Consider the following 20133-nt stretch of genomic DNA (forward strand, 5'->3'; position numbering starts at 1 on the left):
AAAGTAAAAACAAAGAAACAATCCTTGGAGATGGGATAAACTAGATACTAGTATAGGTTTAATTTTAAAATGTTACAGGAAAAAAAGGTCCAATTTCTAGTACATTTGAGAGGTCACATTTGGCAGTGTTAGTGAAACAAAATGGACTGTAGAGAAACTGAGAATACAATTTAATCATCATGTACAGTAAGTGAAGACTCTGGGGGTAAAAATAAAATTAAAGTCATATGAAAGCAGTGCAATGGTAAGCCTTAAAGAGAGACTTACTTTTTATTTTGTGAATATTCATTATTTGCCTGTAAAAGCAATGTATTTGTCCTTAGAAGAGCAATTTGCCCTAGCAGATTTTCAAATTGAAAGAGCTTATAAAGTTATGTTATTACTTTGTGGACGGTATATTGTCTTTATTTAGATTTTAATGTATTATTGGAAAGCTCTCGCTTCTAATATTTGACTTCTGTTTCTTGTCTACTTTGTTCTTCTGCTCTGGTTTGTCAGGTCCTTGAGGGCAGGAGACCGTATTTGGTACATGTTTGCAGTGCTGCTCTGAGCCCCACTGGAGCCTGGTGCAAAGGAAAAATCAGCCATACTGATGCTGTCTGTAGTTAAAATGGTGATATTTGGGATTTTTTTGTATTGGTTTTGATTTTTAGAAGATAATCCATTAAAATATTTTTTTATCTTCATTACTGAGATTTTTGGCACCTCCTTAAACTTTGCCCTGGCCTCGCTCTGGTCTGGCTTGGAGTCTCAGTACATTGTAGAGTGCTTTATGCATAGCAGGCTCTCAATACAGGTTCTGTCAGATATGTTATTCTGTTCTGCTTGTAAACCGTAACCAGGTTTTTATTTTCCTTAAGGTGTCTTATAGCCCTATAAAAGTCAGAGTCAAAGTTTAAAAAATTATTTTCCTTGTGGTAGGGGAGAATAAAATTAGAAAAGAACATTTAGAAAGAAAGAAGTGCTACTGGTCTGAGAAGTGTCTTTCTTCACTTCGCTCCACTGAGTGTAGAGCATAGAGAAGTTGAGACCTGGAATTCAGTGGACAAATTAAATAGAAACTAGGTTTTAAAAAATTAAATAGGGAAGTTTTATGTATTTTGCTTATTAGTTACTCAGAATATTGCACATATCTAAAATATTATACCTCTTGTTGAAATTTAACTGAGTATATTTTAAAGGAGTCTGGGAACAATCTCTTAGAAAGTCGCTTAGTAAAGTATATGCAGTATGTATGTTGTGAGTCTCAGCTTAAAATTGATGTCTATTTTCTTTCTTCTGCTAAGTGGATTTATAATCATTACTGTGGTATTTTAATATTGGCTGTACCATTTTCATAAGGAACTAAGCATTTATCTGCTGAAATGTTATATATACTAAGCAGAATTTGCTTTTGTGAAACTTTTTAATTCCCTTCATTGAAAATACTCAGATTGATAGTCTTCTAAATTTATAGCTCAAACAAATTAGTTTTGGAATTCTCACACAAACTGAATGGCTAATCTAAAGATAATAGCCTTTTTCCTCCATTAAAATTTGTATTATTAAATATCAGTGGCCAAGAGAGCATGGATTGTTCTAAGGATTGAATTCTTTCCAATATCTTGTTATGACGTATCCTTTTATTTATATTTACTTTTGTGTGTGCGAGTGTGTATGAGGGAAAGATAATCATAGAAATTTGAATGGATAATATCAGAACCAGACATACTCAATTTTTCTGTTTTTATATAAAAGGAACATAATTGTATCTTAGCTGACTATGCACAGCAAGTTTTGTATTTTAAATAGAAAATTGCACACAGCATGTAACCTTTGAATTGATGTAATATTTTGTAAAACTCTTGATTAAATTTTTATGTTAAAAATTCGTTTCCTTAAGGGTGACGTTTTTAGAACTTCTCAAGTGGGTTCGTATTTTATGAGAGCTGCCTCGGTGTTCTTTCTTCACCCAAGGGTAGATGCTCAGCAAGCTGTCAGCATGGAGGAGGATAAGGAACGATAACGGCTGAGAAGAATAGGACAATCATCTCTCTGGTTTCCTTTCTTTAGGATCTGAGAGTTGGTTTGGCATGTGATGAATGTTTTAAAGTAGAGTATTAGAGCTAGGGATTATGCGGAATAATAGAAAAATTGGTCTGAGGAAATGAGAGTTGATTTGATGAAGAAGTAAGAGAGTTCTATGGAGCTAAAGATGAATTTCAGTTACCAGTTTTTCAATAATTTCTAGTCTTGCAGCTTTTCTGTTTTGAGAGTGTGTACTAAGGTAGAGCTATTTGAACATGCTTTTTTTCTAACAGACTTCAGAATAAGGTAAAACTTAATCATTTCAATAATGAGCGTTCTCAAAACAGCACAAAAGCAGTAGTAAAATATTGAAATGTTTCCTGCATGTCTTTTCTCAATTCTTGGCTCTGTGATTTTCTCTTTAACAGGAAATCAAACCCCAAAGCCATTATAACCATGGATATGGTGAACCTCTTGGACGGAAAACTCATATTGATGATTACAGCACATGGGACATAGTCAAGGCTACACAGTAAGTTTTTTGTTATAGTTTTCTTCTTTGACATCTGTATTTTAAGTGAAATATGAACACAGTTTCTTTCTCTTTGTTGATATCCTCTATAACAATGTCTGTGAGATACTCTTTTCATATGTAGGTTTTTAGACATGGTTTCATTTAGTTCTTTGTACAAATTTAAAATAGCTAATTTAAAGTCTTTGTGATGTCTGGGATTCCTTAGGGACAGTTTCTATTAATTGCTTCTCCTCTACCCCCTTATGGGTTATACTTTCTTGTTCCTTTGCCTGTCTTGTAATTTTTTGTTGAAAACTGTTCAAATAATATAATGTGACAATTCTGGATACCAGGTTCTTCCAGGGTTGTTTGTTGTTTGTGACATTTCTAAACTAATTCTGTAAAGTCTGTATCTTTGTCATGTGTGGCCACTGAAATCTCTACTCGGTTAGTTAGTGGTCAGCTGATGATTGGATAGAGACTTCTTAAATCCCTGGAACCGGTGAGTCTTGATCTTTGCTAAGGGTCTCTGTGAATGTTGGGCCACTCAACACTGACAGCTTACAGCTCTGCCTTAGCCTTCACTTTCTGCTTACACAGAACCTCGAGGTCAGTCAGGCGAGAGCTTAGGGCCTTCTCAGGTCTTTGTTGAACATGTGCCACCACCTTACACGTGTGCATGGTCTTCTAGATTCCCAAGAATATATCCAAGCTTTTCAAAACCCCTATGGATTCCTCAGCTTTTGGTTTTAAGCTTTTGGGTTTTTCTGTTGTTTGTTCCAACTGTTATCCATCCTCTGAAGCAACAGTGATGTTAAGATATTCAGCAAACACTCCCCAGGAAAGCTTTTAATTGAATTTGGGTGAGGTCAGATAGATAAGCCTTTCAAGTGAACTCTTCTGGGGAACCACCAGACAGGTCAAATAATGACTCCTCTTTGGGCATGAGGCTTTGAAAGAATTCCATCCTGGTTCTGCTCACTCTGGCACCAGTACCAGGAATACACACTTATTTTTCAAGGATACTGGATGCAGAGGATGGGGCTATGATATATTAAAACACTGCGCAGTTCAGTATTCTAACTGAAATTCAGCTGATATTTTGACTAAATGTTCCTTAGATTGCTGAAAGCCTTCTGCTAATTTCCAGAGGTCTGAAAAAGTTAATTCTGACAGTTTTTTTCAGTTTTTTCATTACTTTTGTGGAGAGGCAAACTTTCAGAGGTCCTTAGCCCACTGACGTCACCCTACCTTTTTGAATGTTATGTCGAAAATCAAAGCACATTGTGCCAACTGTATTTAGCAAACAAATTACACTGCCTGACTTTCATTTTTCCCTTTTGAGGTTTTACTCCTTTTGATATTTCCTTTCTCTCCTTTGTCATTAATCTCCCTCACCCTAATGCATCACTTCTATCAGCAAGTATACTCCAGCATCTTTCCTCTTAAGAGGAAAAAAAAAAACTTTTCTTTTTCTCCAGAGAAAGATTTGCCCTGAGCTAACATCTGTTGCTGATCTTCCTCTTTTTTTACCCCCTCGCCAAAGCCCCAAGTACATGGTTGTATATCCCAACTAGGATATGTGTTCTAGTTCTTTTATGTGAGCTGCCCCCACAGCTCCCTTGGAATATGGTGCTTGATCCCACAGCTGCCGCAGAGACACTTTTGTTTGTGGATAGATGCTGAATATTGTTGGAGGAGGACAAAATGATGGATGTCATATTCCCCCATGATGCTGATGTCACTCTGTAGTCCATTTCTAAATACTGTTTTCTCTTCAGTTTGTTTTATTTTATATAGTACCACAGCTTTTTAGTTATTTCTTAATTGTCAGCATTGTCTATGCTGTTCTTGGCCTTTTACTCTCATAAATGAATTTTAGGGTTCTACTTGGGATCAGTTCGTGAGATATTCATTTGGGATTTTAATTAGAATTTCATTGAATTTGTAGATTAACTTTTAGGTCTTTAATGCCTCTCATTAATCTTATTTACAGTGAGAGTAGTATAATTAAATGTGCTTCCTCATTATTATTTTAGATGGTTTAATATTTTATGCTGCAACCATATGGAAATCTGATCCTAAATTATTTTATTTGGATACTTTGTCTTAATGATTTGTTTGTTTTGCTGAAAAACGTTAACCTCACAAAGATACATAATTCCCTAATAGGAAAGTTACAATGTATGCTGTATTTACTAAGTCACAGTAATTACTTGAAGCAAAGATTTTACTGAATTTTACCTTGTAAATATCCATTTTCTGATGACAGTTCTTGCAAACTAATCAGGTTTTGACGTTTTAGTAATTACAACAAATGGGTTCACACATGTTAGAAAATTGTTTCAAAATTTTTTAGTGTGTCCACATGAGAAGGTTTTTATAGGTAATGTATTTAGATCTTTCAGAAACTATATTATATAATGATGGAAACATTTACAAACATATTTTTTAAAAAATACTCTCTTTAGAGCAGGTATTTTTCTGAAATAAAAGTACTTACTTTCTCACTGTGTCTGAAAAATCTCCTTTGCCTTGAAGGGGGACAGACTAAATATCTTTACCCTTCTTAAGAGCGTATAGTTGATAGCATACTACTCAGTCATTTGCCATCACTAACCCCCCTCCCCCCACCTCTCCTGAGAAGCCAGCAAATTTGAAACATCTGTGTGGTTAAAAAGATTTTCATGGTCACTTATTCAAAGTGCAAGGTAGATTCTACTCATTAAGGTAATATGCCTAGTTCACTTATTGGGCACATGTAAAGAATTTCCTGAAAAAGAAAAGAACTGAAGGTACCACTGTCATCGCCTGTCCATTGTGGAACTCTTGCCCTTCTCTTAGGTTGATTACCTTGTGCATGTGTGTGTGTACAGAGCTGGTAAGGGCAGCAGTGTGAAGGCTGTATTAAATATTAATGAAGCTTAATTTCTTTCTCTATTAGCTAACACATGAATATAGGTAGAAGTTTTAATATTTGCTTCTAGTGTCCCAATATTGTGCCACCCTTCCCCCAGCCTCACCCTGCAGTGTGCCTTCCCCATTTTGGAGACCACTCTAACAAATTACAAATATGGTCAAAGCTCATTTAAGTTTGTTTTTGTGTCTCATATTTCCAAGGACCCAATATTTTGTCTAGGATAAAATTGATGGTTCCTGAGGCTCCATGATGGATTCTTAGTGATTTATCATACTATTCTCTTTACTTTTGCTTATGCTTCAAAATTTCTGTAATAAAAAGTTTAAAAAATATTATGCTGGGGGCCAGCCTTGTGGCATAGTGGTTAAGTTCTGTGCACTCCACTTCAGTGGTCCAGGTTCGCAGGTTCTGATCTTGGGTACAGACCTACACCACTCGTCAGCCATGCTGTGACAGCAACCCACATATAAAGTGGAGGAAGATTGGCACAGATCTTAGCTCAGGGCTAATCTTCCTCAAGCAAAAAAACAAACAAAAAAAAGGAAGATTGGCAACAGATCTTAGCTCAGGGCTAGTCTTCCTCAAGCGAAAAAACAAAAAAAAAAAAAAAAAAAAAGGAAGATTGGCAACAGATCTTAGCTCAGGGCTAATCTTCCTCAATAACAACAACAACAACAACAAAAGTATGCTGCCACACAAGGACCAAGGGCAGACAGGGAGGGAGGGATCGGGCTCTCCGCATGCACCTCTCCTCTTTATCAAATAGCAGCGTCTTTCCTAAATGCTCCCAGTGGGCTTGAACGCACAGGACTCCTCCCCACCCACCCCTCTTCCCAGCCCCACGCATTCTTTTTATTTGCTTTCAGGAATATCAAAGTTGAATTTGTAAATAAAGAAACCTGAGGCTTATAAAATGTCCTTTCTTGATGTTCTTCTAAATCATTGGTATGCTCTTTGTTACTGCTTTTTTACGATTTAGTATGTTTTAACATAATTAGATGTATTTTTATAAACTGCCTTAAGTGTTTTGTGGAATAAGTGGTGATACTAACAAAAATAAGCGACTGATAGACTTTTTATTTCTAGTGTCATTTTCCCTTCTACTTAATGAGATAGTGCATTCTTATACATGAGACATTTAAAACGGTAAAATGGATTAGTAAAAACTGTTGGAATATTGATATTTTAAAGTGACATTTTATGTTGAGAAATCCATTTTGATTTCCATGTATCAAAACGGAGCATTTTTTCCTTCTGGAAATGTTATTTTGAGCTTTAAATTTCTTGTCAAAAGTAGTAACAATCGCCTCTCTTTTCTTTCTTGTCAAGATATGGAATATATGAACGCTGCCGAGAATTGGTGGAAGCAGGTTATGATGTACGGCAACCAGACAAGGAAAATGTTACCCTCCTCCATTGGGCTGCCATCAATAACAGAATAGATTTAGTCAAGTATGTGTTTTCTCTGTTTTTAAGTAATTAGTTATTATTATAAAATTATTAAAAATAATTATAAAAATTAATAATTTCTAAAATTCATACCTTTTAAAGTGTGTATTCTGTGTACCTTTTTTCCTGAAGAAATCTGTTTTTAGTGTATATTGAATGCTTATGTGCCAGGTACTGTACTGAGTGCTTTCCATGTATATTTCCTTTCATCTTAATTCTTGAAATAACTCTGTGTGAAAAATAACAATTACTGCTGTGCTGCTGCTGTGGAAAGTGAAGCCTGAAGACATTATGTACCCATGACGTACAGCTAATAAAAGTTGGGCTCAGGACTTAACTCAGGTGGTCTGACTTGCAGCTCACATTCTAAACATGAGTTCTAAGGGAAAAGCTACAAAAGGGAAGAGAGGGGTTACAAAGATAATAGGTAATAATAATCTGATTTAACTATTCATGCCAGCATAAGTGATGAATACTTTACATACTAAGTGTAAATGAATTTTATTCCTTATTGTTAATTTGCTCATTTAGTATTAATAAGAGGGAGTTTGAAAAGCAAGAGTCGGGATGATAGGAAGTCTTAGTAAATCTGGTTCAGTAGTCTCTAACAATTTGGACATGAGATCTTTAGATAAAGACATGAATCTGAAATGAACTGCTTGCTGATGTGCAATTAAGGACAGCACAGAATCTAGAGACAAATAGGATATTAATGCCAGGTAAAAGAAGCTGCCCATAGAGTGCTGAAGAAAGACTACGCAAGTGGTGACTAAAGTATTGAGCCCATGGATCACTTGCTTCCACAGACATTTCCATTTTCTTTGTTCCTTTTTTTCCTTCTTGTATCTCTAACCTTCCTTCTGCCTTCAGTATGGGTCTCCTGATGTCTAATTCTGTTTTTGTTTGTTGGAAAATGTTTTAATTTCATCCTCATTTGTGAACGAAATTTTCTCATGGTATAGAAATCTAGGTTGGCAATTTTTGTTGCATTTTTGTCTTTTTTACCCATTGAAAATATCATTCTACTCTTTTCTGGCTTCCATTACTGTTGAGAAATCAGTCTAAGTATTGTGCTTTTGAAGGCCTTTTGTTTTTTCCTTTTCTGGTTGCTTTAAAAGTCTTTCTTTGTTTCTGGTTTTCTCCTGTTTCATGATGATGTATCTAGGTGTGGATTTCTTTTTATTTGCCTTGAATGAGAATGCAAGGAATTCTTGATTCTGTAGATTGATGTTTTCATCAGTTCTGGAAAAATCTCAGCCATTAGTTCTTCAAATATTGCTTGTACCCTATTCTCTTGCTCTCCTTCTGGAACTCCAGTTAAACCTATGTTTGATGTTTTTATTGTGTACTCTGTGTCTTTTATCCTCTTCTGTGTGTACTATCCTTTTGTCTGCTTCCTTCTGGAAACTTATTTTGACCTATCTTCCAGTTAATTTATTTTCTATTTATGTATAATCTGCTAATAAATCTGTTCAGTGCATTCATAATTTTATTTTTTAGTTTTAGAATTCTTATTTTTTTAAACCTGTATTACTTAAGTCACTTATTGCTGAAATTTTCAGCTTTTCTTATATATGTGACCATAGTAAATATAATTATTTTAAAATCTGTTTCTGAGAAGACAGCCTTTGGAGTCTGCGTGGGTCTGTATCTGTTATGTTGTTCCTTTGCATGGCTGATTTTCTTTGAATATGTGCTAGACATTGTATTGGAAAAATTATTCATTTTTTTAATGATTTGAAGCCTAAGATGAAAAGATTTTCATTTGCTTCTGCTCGGCCCAACTTTGATTCAATTTCATAGCTTTAGATTTTCTGGATCACTCAGCTGAAGTCCACGCTAGAGCCAGATTTACTTCTGGTTCTTCATTACTTCTATGGCGCAGCTTGTTAGGGTCTCAACCCTTATTGTACTTTTGTCTGCTTACCTCGTCTCTTGGACACTCTTCTGCATCAGCAAATAGTCTCTAGGGCAGTTGGTGCCCAAGTGGTTTTCTAACTCCTTTGGGTTTTAACCCTCTCCTGAATCTTGGCCAGGTAAATGCTCTTAATCTTCTTTGGCTTTGCTTTTTAGGAATTGTTTCTTATATTTCATTGAGCCTTTTCAGTTTTCTTTAATAGGAGGGTTCAAATTATCTAGCCTTCTGCAGCCTTTGTAATTTTTTCAGTTAATATTATTTCAATCAAAATAGTACATAAACAATTTGAAAATCAACTACAGTCATGTGTTGCTTAACGAAAGACTTACATTCTGAGAACTTGATTGTTAGGTGATTTTGTCATTGTGCAAACATCATAGAGTGTACTACACAAACCTAGATTGTATAGCCTACTACACACCTAGGCTGTATGGTATTAATCTTATGGACCACCATCATATGTGCCCTCCATATAGGCCCTCCATTGTTGACCTAAACGTCTTTATGTGGCACATGACTGTAGTGCTTAAAGGCTTACAATGGGAAATAGCAGTCCCTCCCCACCTTCTGGGTCCTATACCTCAGAAGTAACTATTTTCAATACTGGAGCTGTTTTTTTCAGTATTTACTGTTATACTTTATATATTTATACTGCTGCTTTTATCTAGAAAGTTATTTTCTTTACATAAATGATAGCAAATACCTTTCTGCTTTTTCGTTTAATTTATATGTCTTCAAGACTTTTCATGTCAGTACAAATAGAGCTGCATCATTTTTTTAAATGACTGTATAATATTTTGTGGATTTACATATTTAATGATTTCCTTTTGATGGACATGTAGATTGATTCTGGTATTTTTATTATTACAAACAGTGCTATAATTAATATCTTATGCACATACCATTTTGCTTCTGTTCGTATATTTCTGTAGAATTCTTAGAAGACAGGTGAACTTTGAATTTTAATAAATATTGCCCACTTTTATGCTGTTTTTTGATTTATCAATTATCATATTTTGACTCTCTGTTTTGGTACAACTAGCTGTCCTAGATCACCTCGCTGCTTCTTCCTCCGTCCTCGGGTACAGTTTTAGTGGAATCACTATGCAAAGCTTACATCGTTACATGTAAATTCTCACTGCTAAGCCCAGAACTGTTCTGTGATTATCTGTCTGTTCTTTCCTGTAGAATTTTGACTTTTAAGTAACAGTTGCTTCATTCTTTTCATTTAATTTTCTATATATTGTACCTCATTCTTCCTGTTCTCTTAGAACTGTAAAACCCCTCTGTATGCACACAGTACCAGATAATTTATCAAGTCCTTTTTTGGAGGAGGGGGATGAACTCATTCCTGATTTCTCTACCTTTCTGCTCTTTAGAGCTACATTACAACCATTGTCTTGAGACTTTCCTTTGACGTCATTCTGGGAAATCCTTTTGCTGCGTTGTTGGTCTCAGTTTCCTGGATCTCGGTTTTTTGTCTCTGTTGGTTTGCTGCCTGGTTTTAGTAGAGCACGTTTTCTGATAGCTTTCTGAAAGAGAGTGCTTAGGAGGTACATATTTGGAAGTCAGTCTCTCTTCTGCCCTTGTTCCTTATTGGTTGTTTGGCTGAGCATAGGCTTATAGGTTAAAAACAGTTTTCTCAGAATTTTGAAGTATTACTTTATTATTTTCTTGCTTCCAGTGTCACAGTTGAGATATGTTTGATCTCATTCTGTTGATCAAAAAATTCACATTTGTCTTGTGTTTAAAAATAAACAAGAAAGGGGCCAGCCCAGTGGTGTAGTGGTTGAGTTTGCATGCTCTGCACTGGTGGCCTGGGGTTCGCTGGTTCGGGTCTCAGGTGTGTACATACACACTGCTCATCAAGCCATGCTGTGGTGGCATCCCACATACAAAATAGAGGAAGATTGGCACAGATGTTAGCTCAGGGAGAATCTTCCTCAAGCAAAACGAGGAAGATTGGCAGTGGATGTTAGCTCAGGACCAGTCTTCCTCGCCAAAAAAAGATAAAAAAAATAAACAAGGAAGTCTGAAGTGGGAAATACAGGCAAAAAGTCTTGATGCTGCCTGCCTTCAAATTGTTCCAAGCCACTTATGAACTAGTAAGGTTATAGAATAAAGTCAACAATTAGAGAGTGGGTTAATATTCAAAGTATCTGTGTGTATATTATATCCTCAGATGGGTAAACTTAATTTCTTACAATACATAGTCTAGCAAATTACTTTCCTAAAAAACATGGTGAGTAAATGCAGTTTTCAATAAGAAATGGTATTCATAGCCTCAAGATTAATTTTTACTCAGGTCTGGAATTACACCCTACTAAAAGCTACAGTGTGTTACTATTTCATGGACACTGGCAGAAGATGACTCAGGAAGAGACAAAGCTTTTATTATTCATAGCACAGCAAATAGCATGGGTATCATTTATACAGGACCCTCTTGCTTCCTAGATCCTGTGGCAGTGGCATGATATGGTCTAGATGGATGCAGCACACACTGTGGGTTTGTGCTGCAGCTTGGGGAATTTGGTGCTTTGACAGTAAGTGGTAAGCAAGCCTGCTGTTTGTCTCCGAGGGAGACATTGCCTCATCGCTCAGGGTAGCTTGAGAGAAACACAGCTCTGAGAAACGGCCCGCGTAAAGAGTGGTCAGGGCCTTGCACTCTTCTCACAGACCCAGCAAGATGCGTGAGGGCGTGAGCGATCCATGGAGAAGTGTCTCTTCTGACACTTAGGTTCCATCAGGACGTATTAAGGGAACTTACTGCAAATGCAGTAGGTGGGTCACTTTTGTGATGACAATAAGATATAAAGTAAAGTGTAACTTGGAAAAAAGGAGACTTTTACCCTAGCCTGGGATAAGTTTATATTCATAGTGTTTTCAAGGAAAGTGTTTCAACTAGTATTTCACAGCTTTTACTTTAATATAATAAAATAGAAAGGATTCGCTCAGGCTCTTGTCTTCGACAGTCTCCTGTTACCATAAGAGTCTGCATTAACCACAGCTGACAGCGCTTGTAGTCTCTGATTTCAGTTTGATTTCAGGTCAAGGCTCCATTAAAGAGTAGGCGTCTTTATCAAAAATATGGAGCTTCGAATTTTCTGAGAACACACTGTGTATGTGGCTTATTCTTTTTCCCCGGGATCATGTAAGTTTTTTTCTTTATCCCTGACTTTGTGAAAGTTTACATTATTGTGCGTTGATGTGGTTTTTAAAATTTATTTTTTTATTTTACATCCAGTTTAAGGCCATTAAGTGGCCACTTTTAATCTGGAAACTGGCCTTTTTAGCTCAAGAAAGTATTCTTCATTGTACCTTCAGGAGTGCCTCACTTCCCTTCTCTCTCTTTTTTCTTTCAGGAACTCTTATTTGTCAGATACTGGAACCAACCAGATTGATTCTTTTTCTTATCTTTATTCCAAGTACCTTTTATCTCTGAGTATACCTATTGTATTTTTGGGAAATTTTCTTGATTTATCTTCTAATTCTTCTTTTGCATTTGTAATTGTATTTCTTGCATTTTCAGTTTTCATGCATTCTTTCTTGATCTCTGTCCCCACCCCCACCTTTTTAAAATATTTTGTTCTTATTGCGTGGGTATATTATCTTCTCTTATTTTTGGAAGATAGCAATTATAGTTTTTGTTTTGGGGTGTTTTTTGTTTGTGTTTTGGTTTTTTGGTGAGGAAGATTGGCCCTGAGCTAACATCTGTTGCCCTTCTTCCTCTTTTTTTTTGCTTGAGGAAGATTTGCCTGTGCCAATCTTCCTCTATTCTTTGTATGTGGGATACTGCTACAGCATGGCTTGACGAGTGGTGTGTAGGCCCCTGCCCAGGATCTGAACCCATGAACCCCGGGCTGCCAAAGTGGAGTGCGCAAACCCAACCATTATGCCACTGGGTCAGCCCCTTTGTTTTGTTTTTTAAATTTGTCTTCTCTGTATATGGTCTGTTCATTTTGGGCTGCTTCTGTTTATTTTGGTTTCCTTCCGTATTTGAAGCTTGCCTCAATTATCTGGTCTTATTTGACTATTTATATTTAGGAGAGACATAACAAAGCCGATTGGAAGTTGTGGGACTTGGAACGTTCGCAAAAGGAACCTCTCAAATGTCTTCTAATCTCTTTGTGAGGAGGGGTTGAGCATCTGTCTGGCTGCCAGCTGATCTGGGCAAGGAGAGGGCCTGGGCTTCTTGTTGTTGAGCATGTGAACTTTCATTGAATTGGATGTTTTCAGTACAGTGTCTCTCATGGTTCTCTGGTTTAGCTTCCAGAGTCTTGGACTTGTCTGGTAGAGGTGCCTGAGCACACCTTTGGAAGATGCTGAATGGTTGAGTGTGAAAATCAACGTGAGCCTGAGGCTGAAGCCGGGAATTACCACCATTCAGTTTGAAGTTTAGGAACGAAGAATGATCCTGAACTTTAAGAGTTTGAATTATTACTGCAATAATATTACAAATTTGAGTAGTCACATTTTAAGATTTAACATTACAGTGCACGAAGAATGCTTTGTCTAGTACTGTCTGCTGCTTGATTGCTTCCGTGTCATGAAAATGCCTATTTGTGATGCTAAATAAATACTCACTGTCAGTGAGAATAGAAGTTAGAAAACAATAATTCTTTGGCCACTTATATTGACTTTCAACCAATGTTTCTGTTTACAATTCAGCTTCTTATTACTTTCTTTGGAGGTGACAGTTGCCTTTAATTCCTTAGCCTTTCCAGGGTTTATGGTGTATTCTGGTTTGCTTCACATTGGTGTCCTCTTAGAGACATTGCTTCTCATCTTTCAAATACTTGTTGGTGTTTCCTGTTCACTGATGGTCCCTGCTGAAAACCTAGGGGTCCTTAGTACCCACAAGAACATTCCTCGATGATAACTTTCTTGTAGTGCTGCAAGGAGGCGTGAGTTCACAGAGAAGTAGTATACGATCTTCTCACAAGGGTCTTAAGCTACAAAGAATAACATGTTATAAAAGTACAATCCAGGAGTTTACAATAAAAAGATGATAGAAGTTATTCTTTTTTAGCATGAAGCAAAGAGTTTCCCTATCCTTGTTAAAAAAACAGTTATACTTTAGAACTAGTTTGGAAATCACTTATTGCCATAGCCCTGGCAAGGATTTGAAATCTGAGTGAAAATAACTCTCAGGAATAGATAGATTGACTATAGAGAAGTTAATAACATTGCTTTAAAAAACATCCCAGTTGGAATTTTTAAGAAAATATTTTCTATCAAAGCTGTTCTTTGGCTGAGCTATACTTAACTTTGGTCTCAAAAAACCACTTTCAATTATTATATAATGTCTACTAGGTACCTTAAGAAACAATTTAGGAATAGTTAAATCTTTGTGTTCAGACTATTGTCTGATATTTTAGACTGGAAATATTTTGTTTAGTTACTTCAAACTATTTTACATGATACAGTGGGCCTTTCATTACATAATGCTTTAAAAGCACCAATTTAACAAATATTTATATAAAGCAGAAAACTTCTGAGTCAAGCATTACAGTATAAATATATTAAATGTTTAGAACTATGTACATTAAAGAGTGAATGCATTGGTGATCTAAAGCACTGACCACTTGCAGCAGTTTAAGAGCCTCAGTGGAATACGTGCGTTAAGCATTTGACGTCACATACCTTGAAATCCTTTATGTTCAAGACTCATTGCACTGATCAGTCCCAGAGCACACGTTATAATGTGCAGCTAGATCCTGTTCATTTCAGAGAGTATCAAGCTGTTGTGACATCAATATATTAAGCAATGAGGTTGCTCTTTTTAGAGCAAGACAACTTTAAAGGCATAATAAATAAGCATCATAAAGAACCTGTATGTTATACTTAACTATTTATAAAATTCTTTCACGTATATTGTTTGATTTAATCTACAGTAATCTTCTGAGGAAAGTAAAGCTTAAAAAGCTGAACTTTTACCCATGGTAGACTAACTTTCTGGCCTATTCTACAACTATTCTAATTCCAAGATGCCATTTGCTGCTGCTCTCTGATCCACATTTTAGTGGTTTTCTAACTGCCTTCTTCTTTATATGGTTGCTATTTGGCATTGCTATTCTTTTTTGTAACTTAAAAAAATTATTTTCCTTTTACTTCTGAAAGAGAGTGTGATGTGTTTGATTATAAAATTCTGCTAAATATATTTTTAAAACTATCACAAGAGATTGTTTATCATCAAAGGCATAAACTAGCATGAGATCTAAAATGGAAAACATTTTTTCTTTATTTTTCACATAATTTCTTAAAACTGAAAACAGAAGTTGTCTAAATTATTTAAAATTTTGTCTTATAGATACTATATTTCGAAAGGTGCTATTGTGGATCAACTTGGAGGAGACCTAAATTCGACTCCATTGCACTGGGCCACAAGGTTTAAATTGCTTCTGAATTATTTTTCCTTTGGTTCCTTTATTAGTCTATAACTAAGCAACTTTTTTTTAATAATATGCTAAAATGAATGAGAACTTATTATGTCAATAGTTAATATCAATAATGTACTAATGTATTGCTGATCAGTGTTACCTTGTTACCTGCATTGGAAGCAAACCTATTGTCCAAAGTGTTCTTAGGAAATTAACCATGCTGATATTAATCCAGTTAGTTATAAGATTGGGTTAAACTTTAGATTTGTAAATGTAATCCTTTTGCACATATATATATTTACAATTAAAGAAGTTTCCCCATTCATGGGACAATTAAGATCATATTGGAATAGGATTAATAGAATAAAGTAACTATTTATTACATATTTAAAGAAACTATAATTTTCAAAGACTGTTATGCCAGTCAAGACTTATGAACCATAAAATCCTAAATGTATTGACATATACTTATATTAAAACAACTTTAAAAATATTTGTGTAATCTTTTCCACCATTACCCTATCTAAAAAAGATCTTTCCAGAGGATCCTGTTTCAAATAACTTTATATATTTAAGTGTTTATTCTTTTGTGTTTTAGACAAGGCCATCTATCTATGGTTGTGCAACTAATGAAATATGGTGCAGATCCTTCATTAATTGATGGAGAAGGATGTAGCTGTATTCATCTGGCTGCTCAGTTTGGACATACCTCAATTGTTGCTTATCTCATAGCAAAAGGACAGGTAAAAAAATCACAATGATGTGGATTTTAATCAGATGTTCTTCATAGTTTAAATGCCTAATATCATTGGTGTTACAACTGTAACAACCTGGTGAAATTTAAATAGTGCTTTCTGATGGATGAAGAGAATAAGTAAATATATAGTTAGTTTGATATTTAATGTAGTTAACATAAAAATAAGAAAGACAATGATGAACCAGGTAATGATCCATTAAGTTGGGTTTTTTATTTCCAAGAGTGGTAGAGATGAATCTCAGAAAGGGAGAAAATTTAAAATGGTATCTATTTTTTTCCTTAAGTATGTCTTTTGAATATCATCTGAATTCATTTAAACTTTTTAAAAGATATTGCTGGTTATTTTATGTATTAAGTGCCTCTCTAAGGGGATAAATTCTTTAAGATTGGTTTCTCAGTTTCTGCTGTATAAAATAATGCTACTGCCTACATGTCAGAAACTTCTCATGATTTAAGTGGTTCTTTCTGATTTTCCTTGAGTATGTAGTGACTGTAATCACATCAGTATTATCACTTTATGTCTAGCATGGTTTGCAATAAATGTATTTGTTAAAAGTAACGTCACAGCTTTACTTCCATGTGTTTTCTCTGTTTATACTTAGACAGTGCTTTTATAGCTAATGATCTCATCGTAAGAGTAAGACAAATGATTTTAATTCCTTGCTATTAACAATTGTTATTTTAATTTAAAATTCTGTGCTGATTTATAATTTGAATAGTACTTATTTTATGAATCCTTTAAGGTATTTATTGTTGGCGGTGCCAGGCAATCACAGTTGTGTATTGCATGTTATGACTTAGGAAAAGAGGCATAAACTAGTTAAGTTAATTTCTGGAAGGGGGAGTTTATTATCTATTACTCTGTTAACAGACTACTAAAATCTAATGGCTTTGGAACAACACCAGCCATTTATTAGATATCGCAACTCTGGGCTTGGCTGGGTGGTTCTTATCCTTGTGATACTATCTGGGGGCTGTAGTCAGCTGGGGGCTTGACTGAGCTGGAGAATGGCTCACTCACGTACCTTGTACCTGGATAGGAATGGCTAAAAGTTTGGGCTCAACGGGGATACTAGGACAGCTTGGCCTCTCTTTTTCTCCAGGCAGTCCCAGAACTTCTTCTCAACAGTACGCCTCCACGTGGTCTCTCCAGCAAGGGAACTAGCCTTCTCACATGGTGGCTCAGAGCTCCCCAAAAGAACCAAAGCAGAGGCTGTCTGCCTTTTTTTGTCTTAGACCTTGATCTGGCACAGCAACATTTCTGCTCCATTCTGTCAGTTAAAGCAAGTAACAGGGCCAGCCCATGTTCACTGCGGGAAACCAAGGATGGGAATACCAGGAGGTGAGGTTTATTGGGGGCCATCTTTAGAGACCAAGTGCCACGGGGGATTATCTTTTTCTTCCACAGTTTCTTCTAGACTGGGGTTGGAAGCATTCGATGGTGCTGTAGCACATGACAGTGTCTTTAGTGGCCTTCTCTATTGCAGATATGAATTTACGCACACTCACTTGTCTTCTTAGAGTTTTTAACGAGGTAGGAAAAGTACTGTAAATTTTTGAATCTTTTTGTTAGCTTATTCACTTTGGAGTTTGGGTGTTTTAGTAATCTTTTTACCCTGGTATAGTATGTAGGCTATAAAATTCTGAAAGGGTAGTGCTTTCTGTCTGTCACAGTATCTTTTGTACAATAAATGCATGATGATGGTAATGTCTGACAAATAATTTTCTTTTTCATGAGTAAATTTTTTTGTTTATAAAAGTAACACGTGCTTATTGTAGAATATTCAAACATAATAGAAGAATATGACTTAGAAATGAAATCCCACCTCCCCCTTTCCCCTTGCCCCCAATTGAGATCACTTCCTTTAGCACTTTAGTATGTGTTTTTCCAGAACTTTTTCCACGTATACACTAATATATTGTAAAAGAAAACCTCTCTAATGTACATTACATCATCCTTCAAATGGGGTCCAGAGTCCTTCTCTGGCCATGTGTGGTAGTCCAGGTACCACTCGAGCTCATCCTCTATTGTCTACCCTCCCTCCCTCCGCTGTAGTCACACCAGTCTTCTTGCTGTTCATTGAACAGCTCTGCTAGACTGTTGTCTTAGGTAGGGCCTTTGTGCTTCTCTTCTCTTCTGCTCCGTAAATCCTTTCTTCAGACGGTCACACAGTTTTCACTCTTCCTCTCTCTTACTTCAATCAGGTGTTTGCTCAAGTTTTATTAGTTCTGATTAGTTCCCAATGATAAGCAATAATAAAATTAGTATATTTTAATTTTTTCTTTCTCTTCTCTGTCTTTCACTGACTTTAGTCAATAATATTGTTTTTCTTAGTGTTAACTTTGTTCTGATAAATATAACTGCATTTCTGTTACTTTTCAGCTTTAAATAATATCCTTTGACTCATAGCTATTACACATTAGGCGCTTATCATACTTTCTTTTCAACCTTCTTTTTCTATTTTTTCCCCATTTTTTGTTAATTGTATCAATTTTACATTCTTAGGGCATATAACATTTCCATTCAGTTTGTTGTTCTGTTCTTCACAATTGTTTCGTTTTAGTTATACTGTTAAATATATTCAGTGCTCACTACCGATTCTTTTGGATGAGTTTCAGGGGAAAATGCTAAGTTATGGAGCCCTGTTGATCATGGAGTTCCCATAAGCTTTTGATCTGGGCTTGGTTAATTCTTCCTAATAGAGAATACCCATACATCCAGGCTGAACTTCGAAAAGAAGTACCAAGTTTTAAATTCTGACCCAAAGAGAGAAAAGGTTGAATTTCATTTTTCTTTTAGTACTCTTGAGATTTGGCATAACTTTACATTTTTTATTCTATTTATTGATATTTTTAAGACTATCACTTTTTTAAAAGGATGTGAAAAGAGTCACAACTAAGAAGGAAGAAGAAACTTAAACATAAGAATTTACATCTTTGTTTTAATTGGACATTAAATTTAGTTGAGCTTTCTTGAAACCAGGACAGTGAAGAAAGTAAAATAAGTTACAGTACTTCACTCTCATTGAAGAAACAAGGAAGTTTGTCATTTCTTCAGAGAAGATTTTTTAAAAGATTTTAATTGAAAAAAAGTCAATGTGTATATTGGAAATATTGAGTGAGGTTACATATGTTGCCAACAAAACTTAAACTAAATCCAGAAATGGATTTGTAATGGCTAAGACGTAACATTGGATTACGATGTTCATGATGAAGGACTAAAACTAATGACGTCCGAGAATATGTGTTCTAGTTTGAATGATGTAGTGGTTCTCAGCTTTTTTCCTGCCTCAGTACGCTTGGATAGTGTTTGCAATTGAGACATCTTCCCCTCAGTAATAGTGGCTCGCAGAGAGCTGCTGCATAGAAATAGGAGGTGTTTTATAGTGTACGCGCTCTATCTCTGTCCTCCCTCCATTGACTGGTAAGTTAGATCACACAACTTGGATTAGAATTGCTGGCGCATTGTAATTCAGGAATGGAAGGTGGGGAAGGGAAGAAGAGGAAACTGAATATTTATTGAATATCTCTTATACCTGAACTGCTTTGCTCACATAATTCCATTTAATCATCACAAGGGTCTTATGAAGCCATTATGTGTATTCACATTTTAGATGAGGAAGCTGAGACTCAGATAATTAAAGTAATTCTGCCAGTCTTTTAGCTATTAAGGGGTGGAGATAGGAATTCCAAACCATGTCTGTCTTACTCTAAAGCCCAAGCCTTTCCCAATCCTAGAATAACAGACAGATAAACATGTCTTTTCATATAACAAATGGTTTTTGATCATCTGCTCTGCCGGCAATGAGAAAACAAAGATGAATTTAATATAATTTTGATCCTCAAAGAACTCCTCATCTAGTTAATGAGGTAGATGCCTCAGACGTATGGGGTAATCAGTCTGAATTGGAGCCGGGTAAAAGTAGGATTTTAGGGAAGTGAAACTGATAGAATCCCTGATCCATCACAGTGTCTTGAGTGGAAATTTAGATAACTAAGGAAGAGTTTTGGTTGAATAGTTGGTAGTTTTAATTCTCATTTGCTAAAAAAAGCTAAGCGAAAGAGGGGAAAAGAGTACTAAGGAAAGCAGAACGTTGGGTAGGAGAGGAAAAGTAATCCTGGTTTACTATGTAATTGCTGGGAATAGTATTCATATATATTTATAATAATGTAAATACCAAATATTTG

General features: G+C 35.7%; 1 protein-coding gene across 1 annotated transcript in view; it reads left to right on the forward strand.

Moving 5' to 3' along the window:
• Positions 1-20133, forward strand: part of ZDHHC17 (zinc finger DHHC-type palmitoyltransferase 17) — a 92752-nt gene that overhangs the window by 19600 nt on the left and 53019 nt on the right. Inside the window, exons 2-5 of the mRNA XM_005606716.4 lie at positions 2436-2539; positions 6771-6893; positions 15119-15196; positions 15787-15931. Coding sequence (XP_005606773.3) covers positions 2436-2539; positions 6771-6893; positions 15119-15196; positions 15787-15931 — 450 coding nt within the window. The remainder of the gene's footprint in view (positions 1-2435; positions 2540-6770; positions 6894-15118; positions 15197-15786; positions 15932-20133) is intronic.

This window comes from Equus caballus, chromosome 28 (genome assembly GCF_041296265.1).
Source record: "Equus caballus isolate H_3958 breed thoroughbred chromosome 28, TB-T2T, whole genome shotgun sequence".
Lineage (NCBI taxonomy): Eukaryota > Metazoa > Chordata > Mammalia > Perissodactyla > Equidae > Equus > Equus caballus.